Below are 16,488 nucleotides of genomic sequence, written 5' to 3' on the forward strand. Positions count from 1 at the left end.
CGATGTGGGGAGCCGATTTGGGCCACATCGAGGCCAAATCAAACCTTGGGCCAAAAATGAAGTTTGTTCACCTCGGCCTGCTCTACATTTTTCATTAAGGCACTCCAGTCATTTGAGTAACATAACCATGGGTAGTGCATTGACGGCGATTAACAAACTCTAAAATTGAGGGTCATAACAAGGTCAAACGAGTGCCATCCTTTTACATGATCTTCTCCATGAACTTAGCTCCAACTTTTATTTTTGGGTCAAAGCATGATGCTTAATAAAAACTCAAGACCGCGGCATGCCAACCTAATGACAATGAATTCCAGACTTGGAATAATTCTAAGTGCTGAAAACAACAGCAAATTTGATCTTATGACCTCGATTTGACTTACTTCCAAGCTGATCTACTCTTAGTCCAAAAACAAAGTTTGTTGTACATGATATGGACTACAACTTTCATTTAAGGTCCAACCTCAAAACTGGTATAGAACATACTGTTCTACTTTGACCAAAGTAGGATCACGATGAAGCTTAAATTATCCTTTTTGATCCACTGGAGCATTTTCTTGGCATTTGCCCAACATGAACCTTTCATGACTTTTGTTGTAGAGTTCATCTAGAGTCATTTTGGCAAGGTTGTAAGGTTTGGTTGACATCTCATGTTCTCATTCACTTAAAAGTGCAATTCAAGCACTTAGCAAAATCATTCCAACAAGGATATAACTTATCATTTCATGTGACTTTTTTATTCCAAACTTCATGAAACTTTTCAAGTGCCCAATATAGATGGGTATTGATGTGAGACACATGAAGATATCCCAATCACACCACCCAAGCATACATCTTGAAAAGGGGTCTATAGGCGAGCAAAGGTGCAATATCCAAGTTTAGGTTGGGGCTCATTCTATAGGTTTGACCTTGACATCTTCATCATCACTTAATATGCCATGTTCGAGCTCAAACCCATTGCTTAACTGGTGGCAAACACCTAGGGTGTTACAGCAGTCGTATTGAAGCAAGTCTACTTGCAAAACAGGGGAATCTATCGTGTGTTTTGGCTTCTGTGTATTCTGATTCAGCGCCCCCTTCTTGCCAACTATTGTCTTGGTGAGAGTAGTTTTGCGTGGCTATCCGATTAGGTGCTTTGCTTCTGGCCTTTCTTGGTTGTTCGACTCGGGTCGTTTTGACTATGGTTTCTTCCACTTTCTCTGTTGTGACTTCCACTTGGTCCAAGTCTCTCGAAAGTGGACTTCCTTTGATTTTAATCTTCCTGCTCATGAGATGTTGACCTGTCAAGTAGTCTTGAGCGGGCCCTTCCGTTGTGCGTCCTTAGAACTGTTGATCGGAGGAAGTCCCGGAGATGTTCTTGTTTTTCACTAGGATGTGAAGTCACCCTGAGTTCTTCTAGTGCTTCTCGGATCTTATCATAGGGTGTATTCGTTGCTTGTCCTTCTTCAACCTCTCGCCCTGATTTTCTTCTATTGTACTTGGTTAGGTCTGACTCATATCTGATCCAAGCTTCCTTGCGCTGCTTAGCATGGCGTTGACGTCCTTGTTTTAATTTGTTCTTTCTCTCTTTGGCTTACCTCTGACTCTCGGTCTCACCATCGTGCCCCTGGGGAAATGGTGATATGTTGGACTCAAATTCATCTAAAGACCTAACGTCGGGTGCTTCTGGGAGGACCAATGGTGATCGAGGATGGTGAATCATGAATACTTCTCGAGCGTGAGTTGTTCTGTCATCGGCGTTGGTTTCTGTACTGTTAGAGTTGTTGATAATTTCAGTAGAGGCTTCAAGGTCACAGATCGAGTCTCCTTCTTGGTAGGGTAGAGCTGTTGTTGTTGTTGTTGTTGTGTCAACTAGCCGGGTACTGCTATCCTTAGGAACGGAACCTGGCCAGTGGATGATGTAGTCTTGAGATGTTACGGTTAGTACGAGACCTTCCTAAGCTCCTGTCAGGGGTATTCCAAGCACTGGATTAAGAGATCTTTCGAGCTGTGCCCGATAAGACGTTGCCATGTTGTCGAGACCAAACGAAAAAGGACCCATCTTCTTTAAAGTACTCTAAGTGTACTCCAAGTTGTATTCTTGATAGGTTGATGTCATGTTCTAGAGCCTTATCGAAAAAGAACTCGGTTTTCTAAAAGAACTCGGATAAGACTCCGTCTCAGAAGCGGAACCTGAGTTTGAATCGGATGCGTGAAAGCTGCGAAATCTGAATTGGATCAGACATCGTGAGCTGCACGAATCGTCTAGCAAGTTGATCTGTCATAGTCACCGAAATAGAATGGTCTTCATGGTGATCCGAATTTTCAAGGAGACGGCTCTAGAGCTTGCCATTGTCATCTGCCTCACAGATCCATGAGCCGAAGATGAAGGTTGATCCCATCGAGAAGATCATGTTGTCGAGGTCCATCGAGCTCTCGAATGCAAAGTCGCCGAAAGCCCCTACCTGGCGCGCAAGCTGACGATGTTTGACCACCGATAGCCTGCCACCGGGGGTACCCGGGGTAGTATGTTCGGGGTTTAGCGTATGCAGAACTCAACAGTTAACGCAAGAGACAATCGATTTATCCTGGTTTGGGCCCTCGACCGTGATCGAGTAATAGCCCTACATCTAGTCGGCGTTAGCCTTTGCGTTGGATTGATCGTAAAGTGTTGTGTTGTAAAATCTAAGTCACATCTCTAGGAACCCTGCCCTCCTTTATATAGTCAAGAGGTCAGAATCCTAGTCGGTTTACAATGAGAGTTACTAGTAGGATTACAGAATAATACTACTACTAAGATTACATGGGAAGAATCATAGTTAGACTAGATCTTCTCCCTTCCTTGCGGGGTATCCCGTGGGTCCCGTATCGACAGATACCAAGCATCGGAAGGAACAAATGACAGATGGTTTCGCTTAAAAAACAAACAAATGACAGATGGAAATGCATGTAAACCATTGCCACATGCATTGTACCCTGTGTAGCCCATCTCTCTTCCTCTACAAGTCAACAGGTTTCCTCCCATTCCTAAGCAATAATCTCACACTTGCTTCCGGCATCTACACCACAAAAAAAAGGTATCAGAATTTCATTGAAAATGGGCAAGCAAGATGCTGTGAGTTGTGAAAGTATGGCAGGTGTCAATACGAACAAACATGGCACAGCATGGCAGGTGCCAATGTGAACAAACATGCTTCCATGATCAGCTCAGTGTGATATCCGATCCATTGCTTTCTAGTTCCTATAACTAGTATATTATGTTTCACAAAGAATAAAGAATTATCTTTGCACCCATGAGTATTTCCAATATATAAGAAAAAAATAGTGATGGCATAGTTAATCTGAAGCATTAGCTGAATCAAAACGAAAAAGAGACTAGCATGATAAGCTCTGCAAAACAAGTAGCATTCATGTTCTATTTTTACAAGAAATACAATCACCTGTGCATAAGTTATAGCAGAAAAAGGAGCACTCCAACACTGGATACTGACCTGACCATGCAGGCTATTGATAATCTTCCACTTTGTCAGCGATGCATGTGGAGTGGATTCAGTGATACAGCAAGTCATTCGGATAGAAGGTAGCCAATTAATCTGTGAATCCAAATAAAAATACTTTATACTTACCAATCTGGAAAAAAATCTCAAGAAACAAATCTAATCAGTCATAAGTTTGCTGGAATCACGCATATCTGAGCATTTACACTCTGGAAAAAAAAGCATGTTGCACATCTTGTATCCTTATTCACAAATAAAATAATAATAAATCTCTAATTATGCTCCTCAGCCAGCAAACAACCAACATATCAAATAATGTTATCAACATCTCCCACAGAATGGATCAGAAATGACTACCATCCTCCCACAATCAAGAAACCGATGCACCTTAATAATTGTAATAATCTTATATCATCATCATCCTGGTACCATTTACAACTATGGAAACGCTAATAGAAATTTCAAGCAAAAATTTGAAGAATACAAGTTTTAAAAGCTAGTTCAAGAAATGAAGGCTTTAGTTGTATTCATATGAGATAATACTGAAATGCATGTGCTAGGGCAGGAATCAATCAGCGCCATGGATGCGAGGGCAGGAATCTGCAAGGGAGGCAATGGCCCCTCCACAAGGCCGCCTCAACTTTAATCTCCACAGCTCCAGGAGATCGGTGGAGAGCTCCTCAACATCCGCTCCTTTAGCCATACGATTTTGCAAAACAAAACAAAACAAAATAGCCTGTAACCCACCCCATCGCCACATTTGGCATGCACAATCTACTCCAATTATCTTTAGCATCCAACACAATATGCAAATTAAAGTTGTATACAATAACAAGCTATATCAATTAAACACAGTACCCTAGGTCCTTAGCTGGCGGCTAGCTCTACTCTACTACTACATCCTAGAATAAAAGATATATGATCGATCGTGTAATTCCAATTGACAGAAGGATGGAATCAGTACATGATTGTTTTTATTATCTTGCATCTAAAATTAAAAGTTGGTAGTCACAAACCATCTCTTTCATGCAACTGCCTTGCATGATCCCATCACAGCTGTGTCGCAAGCATATCTTTATATGTTCAACATCAGCAATACGTGTTCACATATTTTTATAGTTAGATGGCACGTCATACAACTAGTAAAACTTGTTTCTCATCATAAGGAGTCATCATTCATTTATGTATGTGTGACGTCACAGCCCAAGCAATCTAAACAACACTAGGTGAGCCATACTATTACCGCAATCTAAACTAGTTCATTGAAGAGTAATTGGCAAAAAAAAGTGAACTTTTCCTATGCAAATCTACATGATTCACACAAGGCAGATGCTTGCAGAACACGTACTCTGCATCCTAGGCACGCTTCGCGCATCACAAATCAATCTAGTAATCACTAGCAAAGAACGCATGGCTACGGACCTCGAAATCAATCTACCAATTGCTTGCTGGCTACCAGCCGTAGGGCAGATGAGGAGACTACCCGATCTACTAGTCGGATCTCATACCTTTGTTCTGCCCCCATTCAGTCGCTTGCTCGCGCCAGCTGCTAGGTTGCACCGCCGCCGCCGCAGGGTGCCGAGGTTGGTAGTCACCGAGTCGGGACTGGCACCCAGAAGGGGAAGACACGACGGGATGTGGGTTCACCTGGGAGCTTGAGTGCTGGTGGCCCTCCATGGTGGCCGCTGCCTTAGGAAGAAGCAGGAGGGGCTCTCCGCGCCGCCGTCGAGGTCGCTTGGTCGTCGATCCAGGGTACCCGACCACGGATCGACAACGCCAGACCATGGATCAAGGCCGCCCGTCCTCGGATTGATGCTGCCCGATCACGGATCGACGTCGCTTCGCTGTAGATCAACGATTGGGTGCCAGCCAGGACTGAGATCCCGCTGTGCCGGGGTGTGACGCCATTAGGGTAAGGGTTGGGGGCGGGCGCTGACCGAGATCCTGCGACGCAGGGCAGTGCTCGAGGGAGCCGTGGCGCTGACCGAGATCCCGTGAGTCTAGAGCTCGTCGACCGGGGGGGGGCTACCGCGCCGCGCGGGCGAGCGAGGAGTCGTGGCCATCCGAGCGAGGGAGAGAGAGAGAGAGGGAGGGGAGGGGAATGGAAGAGTCGAGACAGAGAGAGAGAGAGAAAGGAGGAGGGCTGCAGATATTTTTGGGTGGATGATTTATTCACTGTACGTGGGGCATTTGTAGGGGCGGCTCAATCACCAGCCGCCCCTACAAATAAAAACACCGGAGGCGGCTGGTGAGTGAGCCGCCCCTACAAATCAAACTCATTTGTAGGGGCGGCTCATATCACCAGGCACCCCTGCTGTTCCATTTGTAGGGGCGGCTGATTTCTGGCTTTCTGAGCACGTCACTATAGGGACGGCTCCATCACCAGCCGTCCCTAAAAAAAATTCATACCGTTGCTATAAACCCTTTTTCACATAGTGTACTACACTAAGTACATCATTCTTTTCTTTAAAGTGATGGGAACCACACGCACCAGCGGCTTGCTCAGCTCAAGCCAGGCCCTAGCCCGTAGATATGGAGTCGGGTTGATCTTCCCTTCGTTCACTACCACCGTGATTAAGTCACCCACCTTCTTCGCTACTTTCTCCGCCAATTCTCTCTTCTTCATCAACCCCTCAGGGGCACCTTGGATGCATGTCCAGATTGGGATTTTATCCAGCTTATAGTTATTCACGTTTGAGAAGACATCATACTCTTCAATCACCACCGCCGCTCCTCGAAACAGCCATGGACTTCCATCCATTACCCTCGTCCAGTCACCAAGGCAGTGTAGTTGGACCAGAAAGAGATTCGGTGCCATCACCTTGAAAGTGACCTCCTTTTCCGCCGCCTAGGCGTTCCTCATCGCACTGAATAGAGCCGCATGGCTAAACGGTTTCGTCGTATAAACCCTAAACAGGCGAACCAACGGACATCCTTGATTAGTTCCTCGAACTCCTCCGAGAAGTCCAAATCTTCCTCCTCTTCACCCTGCAGGTTCAAGCCCTCCAAACGCTCCTCCAGAGTTGGTTCGGGAGCACCATCATCCAGGCCCTCCTCCGTCTTCTCCTTGCCCTTCTGCGTCGCCATGCTCGTCTCTCTGGCAGCGCCCAGACTCGCCAGTCGCCACGCACCAGACCACTGCTCGGCCAGGCCCTTCGCTTCCGTCCGGATTCGTCACGCAAAGGACCGCAGCTCGTCCAGGCCCTTCGCTTCCCCCCACTCGCCGCGCAAAGGATCGCGTCACGGCCAGGCCCTTCGCTTCCGCTCCGACTCGCAATGCAGTACGATTCCAAGTGGGCCGAGTCCACTTGAAGCGAAAGTCGAAGCACTACAGGCCCATCTCATGTTAGCTACGGTGCTAGAGACGACTCCAGCCCGGCCCAATGAAGTCTACAGGACGAGCTCAGGCCAACCATCCTACGGGCTCCAGCATCTGGTCTTCTGCTCAACAGCAAGTCAACAACCCGGTAGAGGACAATATTTAAAATTCAATATTTTTGGTGGAGAAACAGCTTGATTGATGTGGATTTTGGTCAAGATCATAAACTAATCTTTGTATAAGATTCATCAAGAAAGCAACAGCCCGTCTGTGGCGCTAATGATGCGTGTCTTCACCAATTAGCGTCCAAAATCATTGCGCGGAATATCAGAGGTCGCTCGAACTAACATTATTGATTATTCCCTGCACCCGCAGTGCGGTGCTATGATCGAGATCGGTGGTGGATCCTCTTTTCTTTTCGTTCTAGCGAGAGAAAAAAAATGTCGCCAACGAAAACGATACAGGATTTATGTACAAATTTCGGTTTGAATTGATGCAAAGTTACAAAAGACGCTCAAAAATCGATACAGGAAGATCACACGCGACGGCCGAATTTACACTTGCAAGGAAAGGGAATGGATCGTGGACGAGAAACGGGAGTATTTACGACGCAGAGAACTAGACGAGAAAGAAAGGGGAATCGATGGATCGATGGCGGCGTGCCAGCATCACACGGGTGCGAGCCAAGGTCAAGCCAATAGGCGGCAGCCACTCAGAGGTCCTCGGCGATGCAGGCGAGGTGCGGCTGCCACGGCGCGGCGTGGCTGCCGGTGCTCATGCGCCGCCGATGCTGCTGCGCGGCAGCCCTCTTGTGCTGTTGCTTCTTCTTGGCGGCGGGCGCGGGCGCCTCCTTCTCCGGCGGCGACTCGGCGCCGAGCCCCAGCTGCCGGTCGGTCACGGCAGCGACGACGCTGCCTTCCGACTTGCTACGCACGTGCCGGCTCTGCGTGCCAGCACCGCCGCCGGCGGCCTTCTTGGCGTCGGGCACGGACGCGGCCGGGATGAGGAAGTAGATCTCCCCGCGCTCCAGCTCCGAGTCCGGCGACACGATGAGGATCCTGCGCACCACCCCCTGCGGCGACGAGCAGGGCCTGCTGAGCACGTGGTTGGGGTGCGCCGCCAGCACCTCCCCGGCCGACACGGCGCGGCCGTACTCGTCGACGCGGCCGCTGAGGTGCACGATCCGCACCAGGTCCAGCGCGCCGCACGGCAGCACGCACGCCAGGCAGCACCGCAGGCTGTTGCCCATGCCGCCGCGCCTCGTCGTGTTCGGTGCCGCGCCCGCGCGCGCCCGGCTTCCTGACCTTCCTCTTCTCTTTCTGTCCTCACGGCGTGACGACGCGGCCAGCACGTATATATAGTTGGTGAGCTCGAGTTGAGGACAAACAGAGAGCCAGAAAATGTACTTTGGGGTGATTAAGACTAACCCATAGTGGGACACAGAGAGACGAGAAGAATGGATTAATCACGTCATGTTTTTTTCCCCTTCTTGCGAGGAATAATTAACTAGTAACTAGCAAACAAATAATAATGTAGTAGGTTAATTAGTAGTGCCCATGTTCCGATAATCATGTTTATTTTGTTTTCTGTTTCGGAGGCAGCGGATGCGCCAATGATTCGCACACGGCAGCACTCATGCGCACAGCCATGCTGCCCTGCTGGAGCTTGGTTGTACTGTTTCCTCCCTCTTCCTCCTCACTGATGGAGTGTATTCAGTAGCCCTGCAATGCAAGCGATGCGACGAAGCGAGGACCATTGGATGGATCATGGATGCCAGAGATTGGGCTCTGAATTATTCAGGCATTTTTTTGTAGGGAATAGAAATATTATTAGAGCGGAATTATGCGTGTACATACAGTACTGCTGCTTGTGATTGATGTTTGGTACACGTACTACGTACTCGTACAAATGCTCCAAAACGGACCCGGCCGTGCAACGTCTTTTTCGTGAGCAGTGGGTGATCATTTGGGGGGCAATATTGTAGGGGCGGGTTAGGGGTGTTTGGTTTCTCCTCCTAAATTTTAATTGTTGTTCCATTGGATGTTTGACACATGTATAGAATATTAAATATAGACTAATTATGAAACTAATTATACAGATTGCTACTAATTTGCGAGACGAATCTTTTAAGCCTAATCAGTCCCTGATTTGATAATGTAGTGCTACAATAAACATATGCTAGTGACTGATTAATTAGGCTTAATAAATTTGTCTCGTAGAATACTGACGAATTCTGTAATTTGTTTTTTTATTAGTATCCCAAACATCTCGTACGACACACTCTAAATACCCCCTAAGTTACCTGCTGGCTGGAGTGGCAGCTGCTGTGGTGGCCTCCGATTCGAGCCAGGCGACTACTACTTGTGTTGGATACCTCGATCATTGAGTAGCTAGGTAGCTCCGAATTGAAAAAAAAAAAACTCGACCGGTGAGGAAAGAACCGTTCTCACGGCATTATTATAGGAAGAGACCGTATGACCCTGGTCGAGAAAACCTCCGAATCCTGGCACATACCCCGAAGGGCCGAGTGAACCGGGACAGATCATCAGGCCGGCGGCACCAGAGGCACACCACAGCTGACGCAGTCACCAGGTTCGCGTGCACAGCGAGGGGATTTTTTTGGGTGGGTACCGGAAATTCTGCCCGAATTGAAGCCGAATCATTGTGTTGGAACTAATCGTGTCGTTAGTCTCTTGCTTAACGCACGTCTAGCCAAGCTGGACCAAAATTATTTGTGCAGCAACAGGTTGGTTGGCTAAGCTACTAATACTGCCTCGCTTGCTTCCTCTCTGGTCAACCCGTCGATGCTCGCCACCGTGGTTCTGCTAGATTGCGTCACCAGACAAATTAATTCTTTCGATCGTTTTCTTTTCTTTTCTTTTCTTTTCTTTCTTCTGCGAGGATGATAGTTTTGTTTCAGATCCGATCCACAGGCCTCAAATGTTAACCTCTGTCCTCCGCCAGATCCAACAGTTGATCAGCAGCCAGGAATCATTAGTGCGGTAATCATAGGATGGTCTTACAGAAATTGACAGCTTCCGTCTGTGTGTGAGCTGTGAGTGTGTCCGAGGTACGTACGCGCGGGCAGGTGGTACGGTAACGTGCCAAGTGGCAAGTGAATGGAACTTGCTAGTAGCAGTAGCAGTACGTGTACCTGTACCTGTACCTTGCCTTACCATACGTGTGCATGTGGTGGCCGCACGTGGGGGGCTTCCATGCAAACAGTATTACCCTCAGAAACAAGTGGCCCTCCCATGATCCCATCCGTCCACCGATCCGATCCGTCGCGACACCATCACGACACGTGGCCCCCCGTCCACGCGGGCGTTGTCACCTGTCGATGGAGCGGATGCGCCGGTACACCGAACACGTTCCCAAGTTCTTCTCCACGAATCGGCATCGCGATCCAGGACGGGACGCGCCCGTGTCCCACGGATCACGTGTGAGCGCGTCGACCTCCACAACTTGGCTTCCAGTCGGCCAGTCCGTTCCTGGTGGACTACAGCCACGGCCACGGCCCACGGCAACATGATGGGCTAACGCGGGCGGTCTCCAGTGCCTGAGCCCAGCTACCACCGGGCTTTTCAGATGGGCCACACGCACAAACTCCGGCCTGCGTACTACTACTCCTACATCGTAAAGCAGCCCATGAGGACTGAGGAGGAGAACTCTCTCTCTCTCTCTCTCTGCAAAGGCGGTTCGGTTCCGATCGCCGTGCGACTGACCGACCCGACGACGGCACGACGCTACCTGCCCTTCCTCGCGCTCGACTCACCGGCCCGCGTCGTAAAGGACTAAAGGCGGTGGTTGCGTTCCATGGCACGCCTTGCCGTTCTTGGCTGCTCAGACCCGATGCGTCTTCAATTCGCCAGGCAAACCTTCTTCCATTCTCGGTTCCTCCTCGATGGAGACGCGAGCCGCGTCTTCCCCGAGTGCGCGCTCGTTCATCTCCATCTCTTTCGGCCTTTTCTGCACCTCCGTCTCGGGTTAAAGCCGTGTGACGAGGCCTAGCACATCTGCACCTCTGCCTAGCACATCCGTTCTCCGTGCGTGATCGGCCGGCAGGGAGGGACCGGCCATGGACGACGACAACCTCGGCTGCTGCCTCCTGTGCTGCGCCTGCGCCGCCGACGTCATCTGCAACTGGTGCACCTTCCTCGTCGCGCTGCGGCCGCCGCGGTGCTGGTCGCCGCCTTCGGCGTCGCGCTCCCCGTCCGCGCCACCGTCACCGACGCCTCGCTGAGCTGCCTCGACCTCGTCGTCACCACCAGCAACGGCACCGCTACCGCCGCCTCATCCGTCTCCGTCTCCGTCGCCTACAATCTCTCCCTGACAGTCCAGCTGCGCAACCACAACTAGGCCATGCGGGTCGAGCTGGCCGCGCCGCTCGACGCCGAGCTCCGCTTCGCGGGGCAGCGCTTCGACGGCGCCCGCCTGGCGGACCCGGGCAGGAGCGTCCCGCCGCGGGGCACGGAGGAGTTCCGCGTGCTGGCCGCGTCGCCGTCACCCGGTGGGGTGCCGCTCGGGGGCGCCGGCGCCGCGACGGAGCTCGCGAGGGAGCGCGCCGAAGGGGTGTTCGAGGTGGAGCTGCGGATCGCCGGGGAGGTCAGGTACCGCCCCGTGCACGCCGGCCGGAGCAGCAGGCTGGAGGCGACGTGCCCGCTCAAGTTGCTCATGCCGAACGCGCCGCGGGGGACGCACTTGGTGGTGCTGCAGAAGGACGTCAGCTGCTATTAGCCTACTATAGCTAGCTTGCTTGCTTACCAGGAATTACGTACGTACGTATGCTTGCATTGCATATATGGTTGCATTGGACGCAGTTTGTTGGGGATGCGCGCGATCTCTGATCTGATCTTTCATATGAACAAATAACTAACCTAGCATGGATTCCTACGCATTTGCATTGTAATTACTATAGTCACGAATGAATGGCTCCACGTCTACTGTCATTCACCTTCAAGTAGTCATTTACATTATTCGGTCTGTACATGAATATGTCGTTATTAAATGCGTAGCATGAAAGTTCTTGAAGTGCCCACAACTACACAAGCGAACGCAGTACTAGAGAATTTGCAGGAAATTCGCCTTTGTTTGGTTAATTAAAATCAACCTGCAACGTTTTGATCACCAACTACGTTGTGCACGTTGACTATAAGCACTAGAAAATTCTATGGGCAGTCTTTTTAAAAAAAATAGTTTCATAATCATAGAATTTGAAAGAAAATACTAGTTATTATCAAATTATATGCACTTTTCCTATCTACCAGGTGCCTGATTTCCTTTAATCCGACCAGGGGACGTTGTAACAGAACCGACCAATTATACGAAATTAAGTAAGAAAATTATCCGCCGGAGCAGACGATTTAGCAAACTTAAGCCCGTATAACCCGGTAGTCCGTGAAATCACGAAGGATTTCAAACCAACTCACATACCAACCAAGATCGTAATAAGTTTAGCGGTCACCATCACATATTACATAAAAGTTCGCATCACAGATACATCAGAGTTTAAACATAGTTATTACAAACGAGTTCGAATAAAAGTAGCGGGAGCCATTTGTTCAAAACCACACACACTCACACGGAGTTCAAATACAGTACCAGCTAATGATCATCTCCAACAAAAGCATCAGACGAGACGTAAGGAATGACCATGCACGTGGTCCTAAGCATCACCCATCGCAGGATAAAGGCAGTTGATACAGTAGTCGTAATACATCTGCTCATCTGCAACAAGTGGGAATAAAACCCTGAGTACGAGAAGGTACTCAGCTAGACTTACCCGACATAACCGAAAATAAAGTGACACCAAGGATTATGAAGGGCTTTATAGTAGGGTAGCTGACTCATTTGCAAAAAGAGACATTTTTAGCATTTCAAGAACCTTTCCAGAAGCATTATTGTCAAGTTAATTATTATTAACCTGTCTACTACATTTGCACCTATACTAGAGCAAGCATGTGATTAAGCAAATAATGATAACCATTGATCATTAACAACTTCTATAATGTCATATTCCTTATAGCTGTCCAAGTGTTCCATCAACATTACTACGATGAAGTCACTCAAGTCAAGTGCTCACTATCCAGGAGCGATGGCGATTCGAATCGATTCCTAACCAGCTGGTGATTTATTCCTTACACAAACCTCACTCACCCGCTAAAGTGAGGTATCGGTCACCGAGTCAACTATCCAGGAAAATCTCGAGTTTGCCAGGAACCACATGTACCCGGGGGCCGACCGACTGCCCTTTGGTCTTATCATCGCGCCCCCGTGTCCTACCACACCTGCTCCGGCACAGTGCGCTGCGGGCAATCTACTCGGCCTGAATAATCTTCCAGCTTCGCGGTCGAAAGGTACTTTATTCGGCCAGCTAAATATAAGGCATGCGTTCAACATGACCTGAGGCCCAACAACGGTCGGTCCTTAATCGACACAGACGGAAAGCACTACAGTCCAAAACTCTATAAGTCTCCGTCCGGTCTCAACTTCAAATTAACACTTAGTTATACCATGACTACATAGTTATCCAAGCAGATCTAGGTAACCACCTATAGCTCGCAGGTGACAGGAAATCACCCGACTTCTACCGATCTAAGCCAGCTAAGCATTGACTCGACTGCGGATACCAGGGTAACAAGGATGTAGTATAACAAAGGTAGACAAGGTATAATGCAGCAACGGTTGCAAACAACTCCTGAACGTAATGCATCAATTAAGGTAAAACATTTAATTAATAATTGCAAACCGGGGAGAAAAATGCTCCGGGGCTTGCCTCTCTCGAAGGAGCTCGGGCGGTGATCGGGGCACTCCGAAAGTTCCTCAACGTCCTCCTCGTCTGCTTCGGTCACTTCCTGCGGCTGCACCTCGAGCTGCTCCTCAAGCTCCTCGGGTATGATGACTGGGCTCTCGGTTTGCGATCCTGTATGATGCAGGTGCGTAAGTGCTTATGCAAAAGGTGCATCGGATGAAATGAACACAATGAATATGCTTGGATGCAAGGTAGTCAACATCATCTAAGGACATGTACTACAAGCACATGTCATCTACTGCATTCTCTTCTACTACTAATATGCTAAGTCAACACATCTCATTAAATGCTTCAAAGATACACCAAAGCTTCACTAATTTCTTAATCTTGCACAAAGCAACATTTGATTAAACCCTAATTAATAATAGGTTTGAATAGCAACGTCTATTTTTATAGCTTAGAAATTTTTTAGAAAATTACCATAGCACAGTACTACCCTAAGTAGTCTACCATCAGATTTTTATGGTATTTGGATAAGTGGAATAGCCTACACAAAAATGACAAGCTTGGACCTAATTATGAGCATGAAAATACTTTGTATTATGAAAAGTGTCAAACAACAGATTTAGTATTTTTTCTAGATTCTAAACAGTAAATAATCACTGTACAAAAATTATCACATGCATGTTTTATACAAATTTTGCTCTCTAGCAAAAATAACAAAAATCAGCCATTAAAGGCACTTGAACTACATCTCACAATTTTTCTATAGGACATGCATGGCATATATTTTTTCTAGGAAGTACATTACACAAGAAGAGTAACAAACTTGGAAGCATATTTTTCTGATACATATAGGTTTTACTACACATTTTACAAGATATCAGCAATATCAAGAATTAAATAAAGCTCTACAAAAAAGTATCTAAAAATGACATGCAATATTTTTATCATGTAGATCTGGTGACAAGGAACACAACAAAATTTGTTTCAACAAATTTGGAGCCAAAATGAGTACACAAACATTTTTCCAAAGTATTTCTCTTCCCAAATAATAAAAGAAAAACCGAAAGCAATTTTCCTATTACTACTGGGCCGGCCCATGGAAACGACTGGCCCACGGCCGCTTTCGGCCTGCGCAACCGAGCGGAGGAAAGGCGACGGCCTGGCTCGGGGCTCGGGCCCAAGGCCGACCTGGCCTAGCTCGGCCGAGGCTAGACAGCCACGCCACGCCGGCGTTCCAAGCGCCACGGCGGTGTGGCCGCTGCCAGCGGGCCGGCGGCCGTTGCCGGCCATGACCGGGCAAGCGGGCGTGCGCGCTGGGTCCGCAAGAAGATGGCGAACCCGAGCAGGTTACTCAAGGGGATGGAGAAGGGACGGGGGAAGCCCTTCCACGGCGAGGTCAAGCGCGACGGCGCCATGACCGACGGCGGCGAAAACGCGCAAGGCAGCTATACCTTGCTCAAATGGTGTCCCTACAGCGAGCACCAGGTGCCGGGGAGCGAGGCGGAGCGATGTGTGCTCGATTGCGGGCAATGGTGGACCACCCGCGGCCAATTTCGCCGACGGGGCTGCGGTGGCGATGCCGGCGCGAGCAGAGCTCAGTGCAGGGCGAGGTAGAGACGCAGCGCGGGAGAGGAAAATGAGAAGTGCTGGGAGAAGCGGAGCTGCGGTGGCTTGAAAACGGCGAGGCGCGCTTGCTTGCGGGGGCCACGGGACGCCACCCGGCCGGCGTCGCCGGCATGCGCTCGACACGCGGCGCAGCATGCCTGACGCTGTCGGACGCGTACGCGCGCGCGGGAGAGAAGGAAGACAGCGCGCGGGGTGGGCTGGGCCTGAGGCGAAGGCGCGGGCGCGTGGAGATTGCTGGGCCAGCTTCGGCTGATGGGCCAGAAGTGAGGCGGCGGCCTGTTAAAAGAGAGAAACAATTTTTCTAATTCCATTTTCAATGAATTTTCAAATATCAGTTTTCAAGTACCCTTTTGAGCAAGAAAATGACTTCTTTTGAAAATGGCCCAAAAATAAAAGTTGCTTAGAATTTAATCCTCTACAACTTTGCTTTAGGGACTAACTAAAAATTTTGCATAGATTTTGAATTGGGAAGCAAAAGCTAAATAGAAGGGATTTTTGACCATTTTCAATAAAAATTTCAAAAGCATATTTTGTCAAAAGTTTGAATACAAACTTTGCTCCAAAAATTGTGCTAAATAATTCTAGATGATTTACAATTATAGCCAAACATGTTTTACTAACCTAACAAGCATAATTAGGGCAAAATAACTCTAAACAAGTGTATGCAACATTCATGTTTCATGAGCATGTTTCATATGTTTCGAATCATTGTTTCAGTTATTATTTACATAATTAGGCATGGATACTTAGGATGCTTGATGATGCACAATATGCATGATTTGCAGTGCCTAAATGCTTGCATAACACCGGGGTGTTACAGACGTATCAGCTGTTGATCGTGTTTTGTGTTTTTGTGCATGATCAAACTCTCTGATGGAATCAACAGCTCTACAGTATCACTTTTCAGGCACCTATAAATTAGCATCTCCTGATTATATGGGTAACTCTGTTCTCTTAAAATATGGATTCATTCTGAAATGCTTGACATTTAATTTTGTCCATTTTCACTGTATGCAATTTCACCCAAAAAAAATCAATTTTAACAGTTTAAATAAAATGTACAGACAATAATTATCGCTAGTTGTGGTGGTTGGAACTAAATCCAGCCAATTCAATTGGCTTTCAACCGGAACAAATGGCCGAAAAGTCAACCGCAGCTGCTGCCGCTAGCTGATCCGGCAGGAGAGATACATTTGCAAAATTTTAGCATGGGATTTTTTTTAAAGAAACCGATTATATAAAGAAGAAAATAAAATTTTTCCACAGCAGGCTGAGGTTCTAGCGTTGCTCAACTCAAAAGCCCGGTGGTGGCT

General features: G+C 48.2%; 1 protein-coding gene across 1 annotated transcript; it reads right to left on the minus strand.

The window, feature by feature from the left end:
• Nucleotides 1-7,275: 7,275 nt before the first annotated feature.
• Nucleotides 7,276-8,100, minus strand: LOC136451576 (uncharacterized). The gene has a single exon (XM_066452272.1). The coding sequence runs from the start codon at nucleotides 8,039-8,041 to the stop codon at nucleotides 7,505-7,507; it is 537 nt and encodes a 178-aa protein (XP_066308369.1). The 5' UTR covers nucleotides 8,042-8,100; the 3' UTR covers nucleotides 7,276-7,504.
• Between the last annotated feature and the right edge of the window lie 8,388 nt (nucleotides 8,101-16,488).

The sequence above is a fragment of the Miscanthus floridulus genome, chromosome 5 (genome assembly GCF_019320115.1).
Source record: "Miscanthus floridulus cultivar M001 chromosome 5, ASM1932011v1, whole genome shotgun sequence".
NCBI lineage: Eukaryota > Viridiplantae > Streptophyta > Magnoliopsida > Poales > Poaceae > Miscanthus > Miscanthus floridulus.

Excerpts from the sequence above, each read along its gene's own strand:
- LOC136451576 (XM_066452272.1), bottom strand. The coding sequence starts at position 8,041 with ATGGGCAACAGCCTGCGGTGCTGCCTGGCGTGCGTGCTGCCGTGCGGC.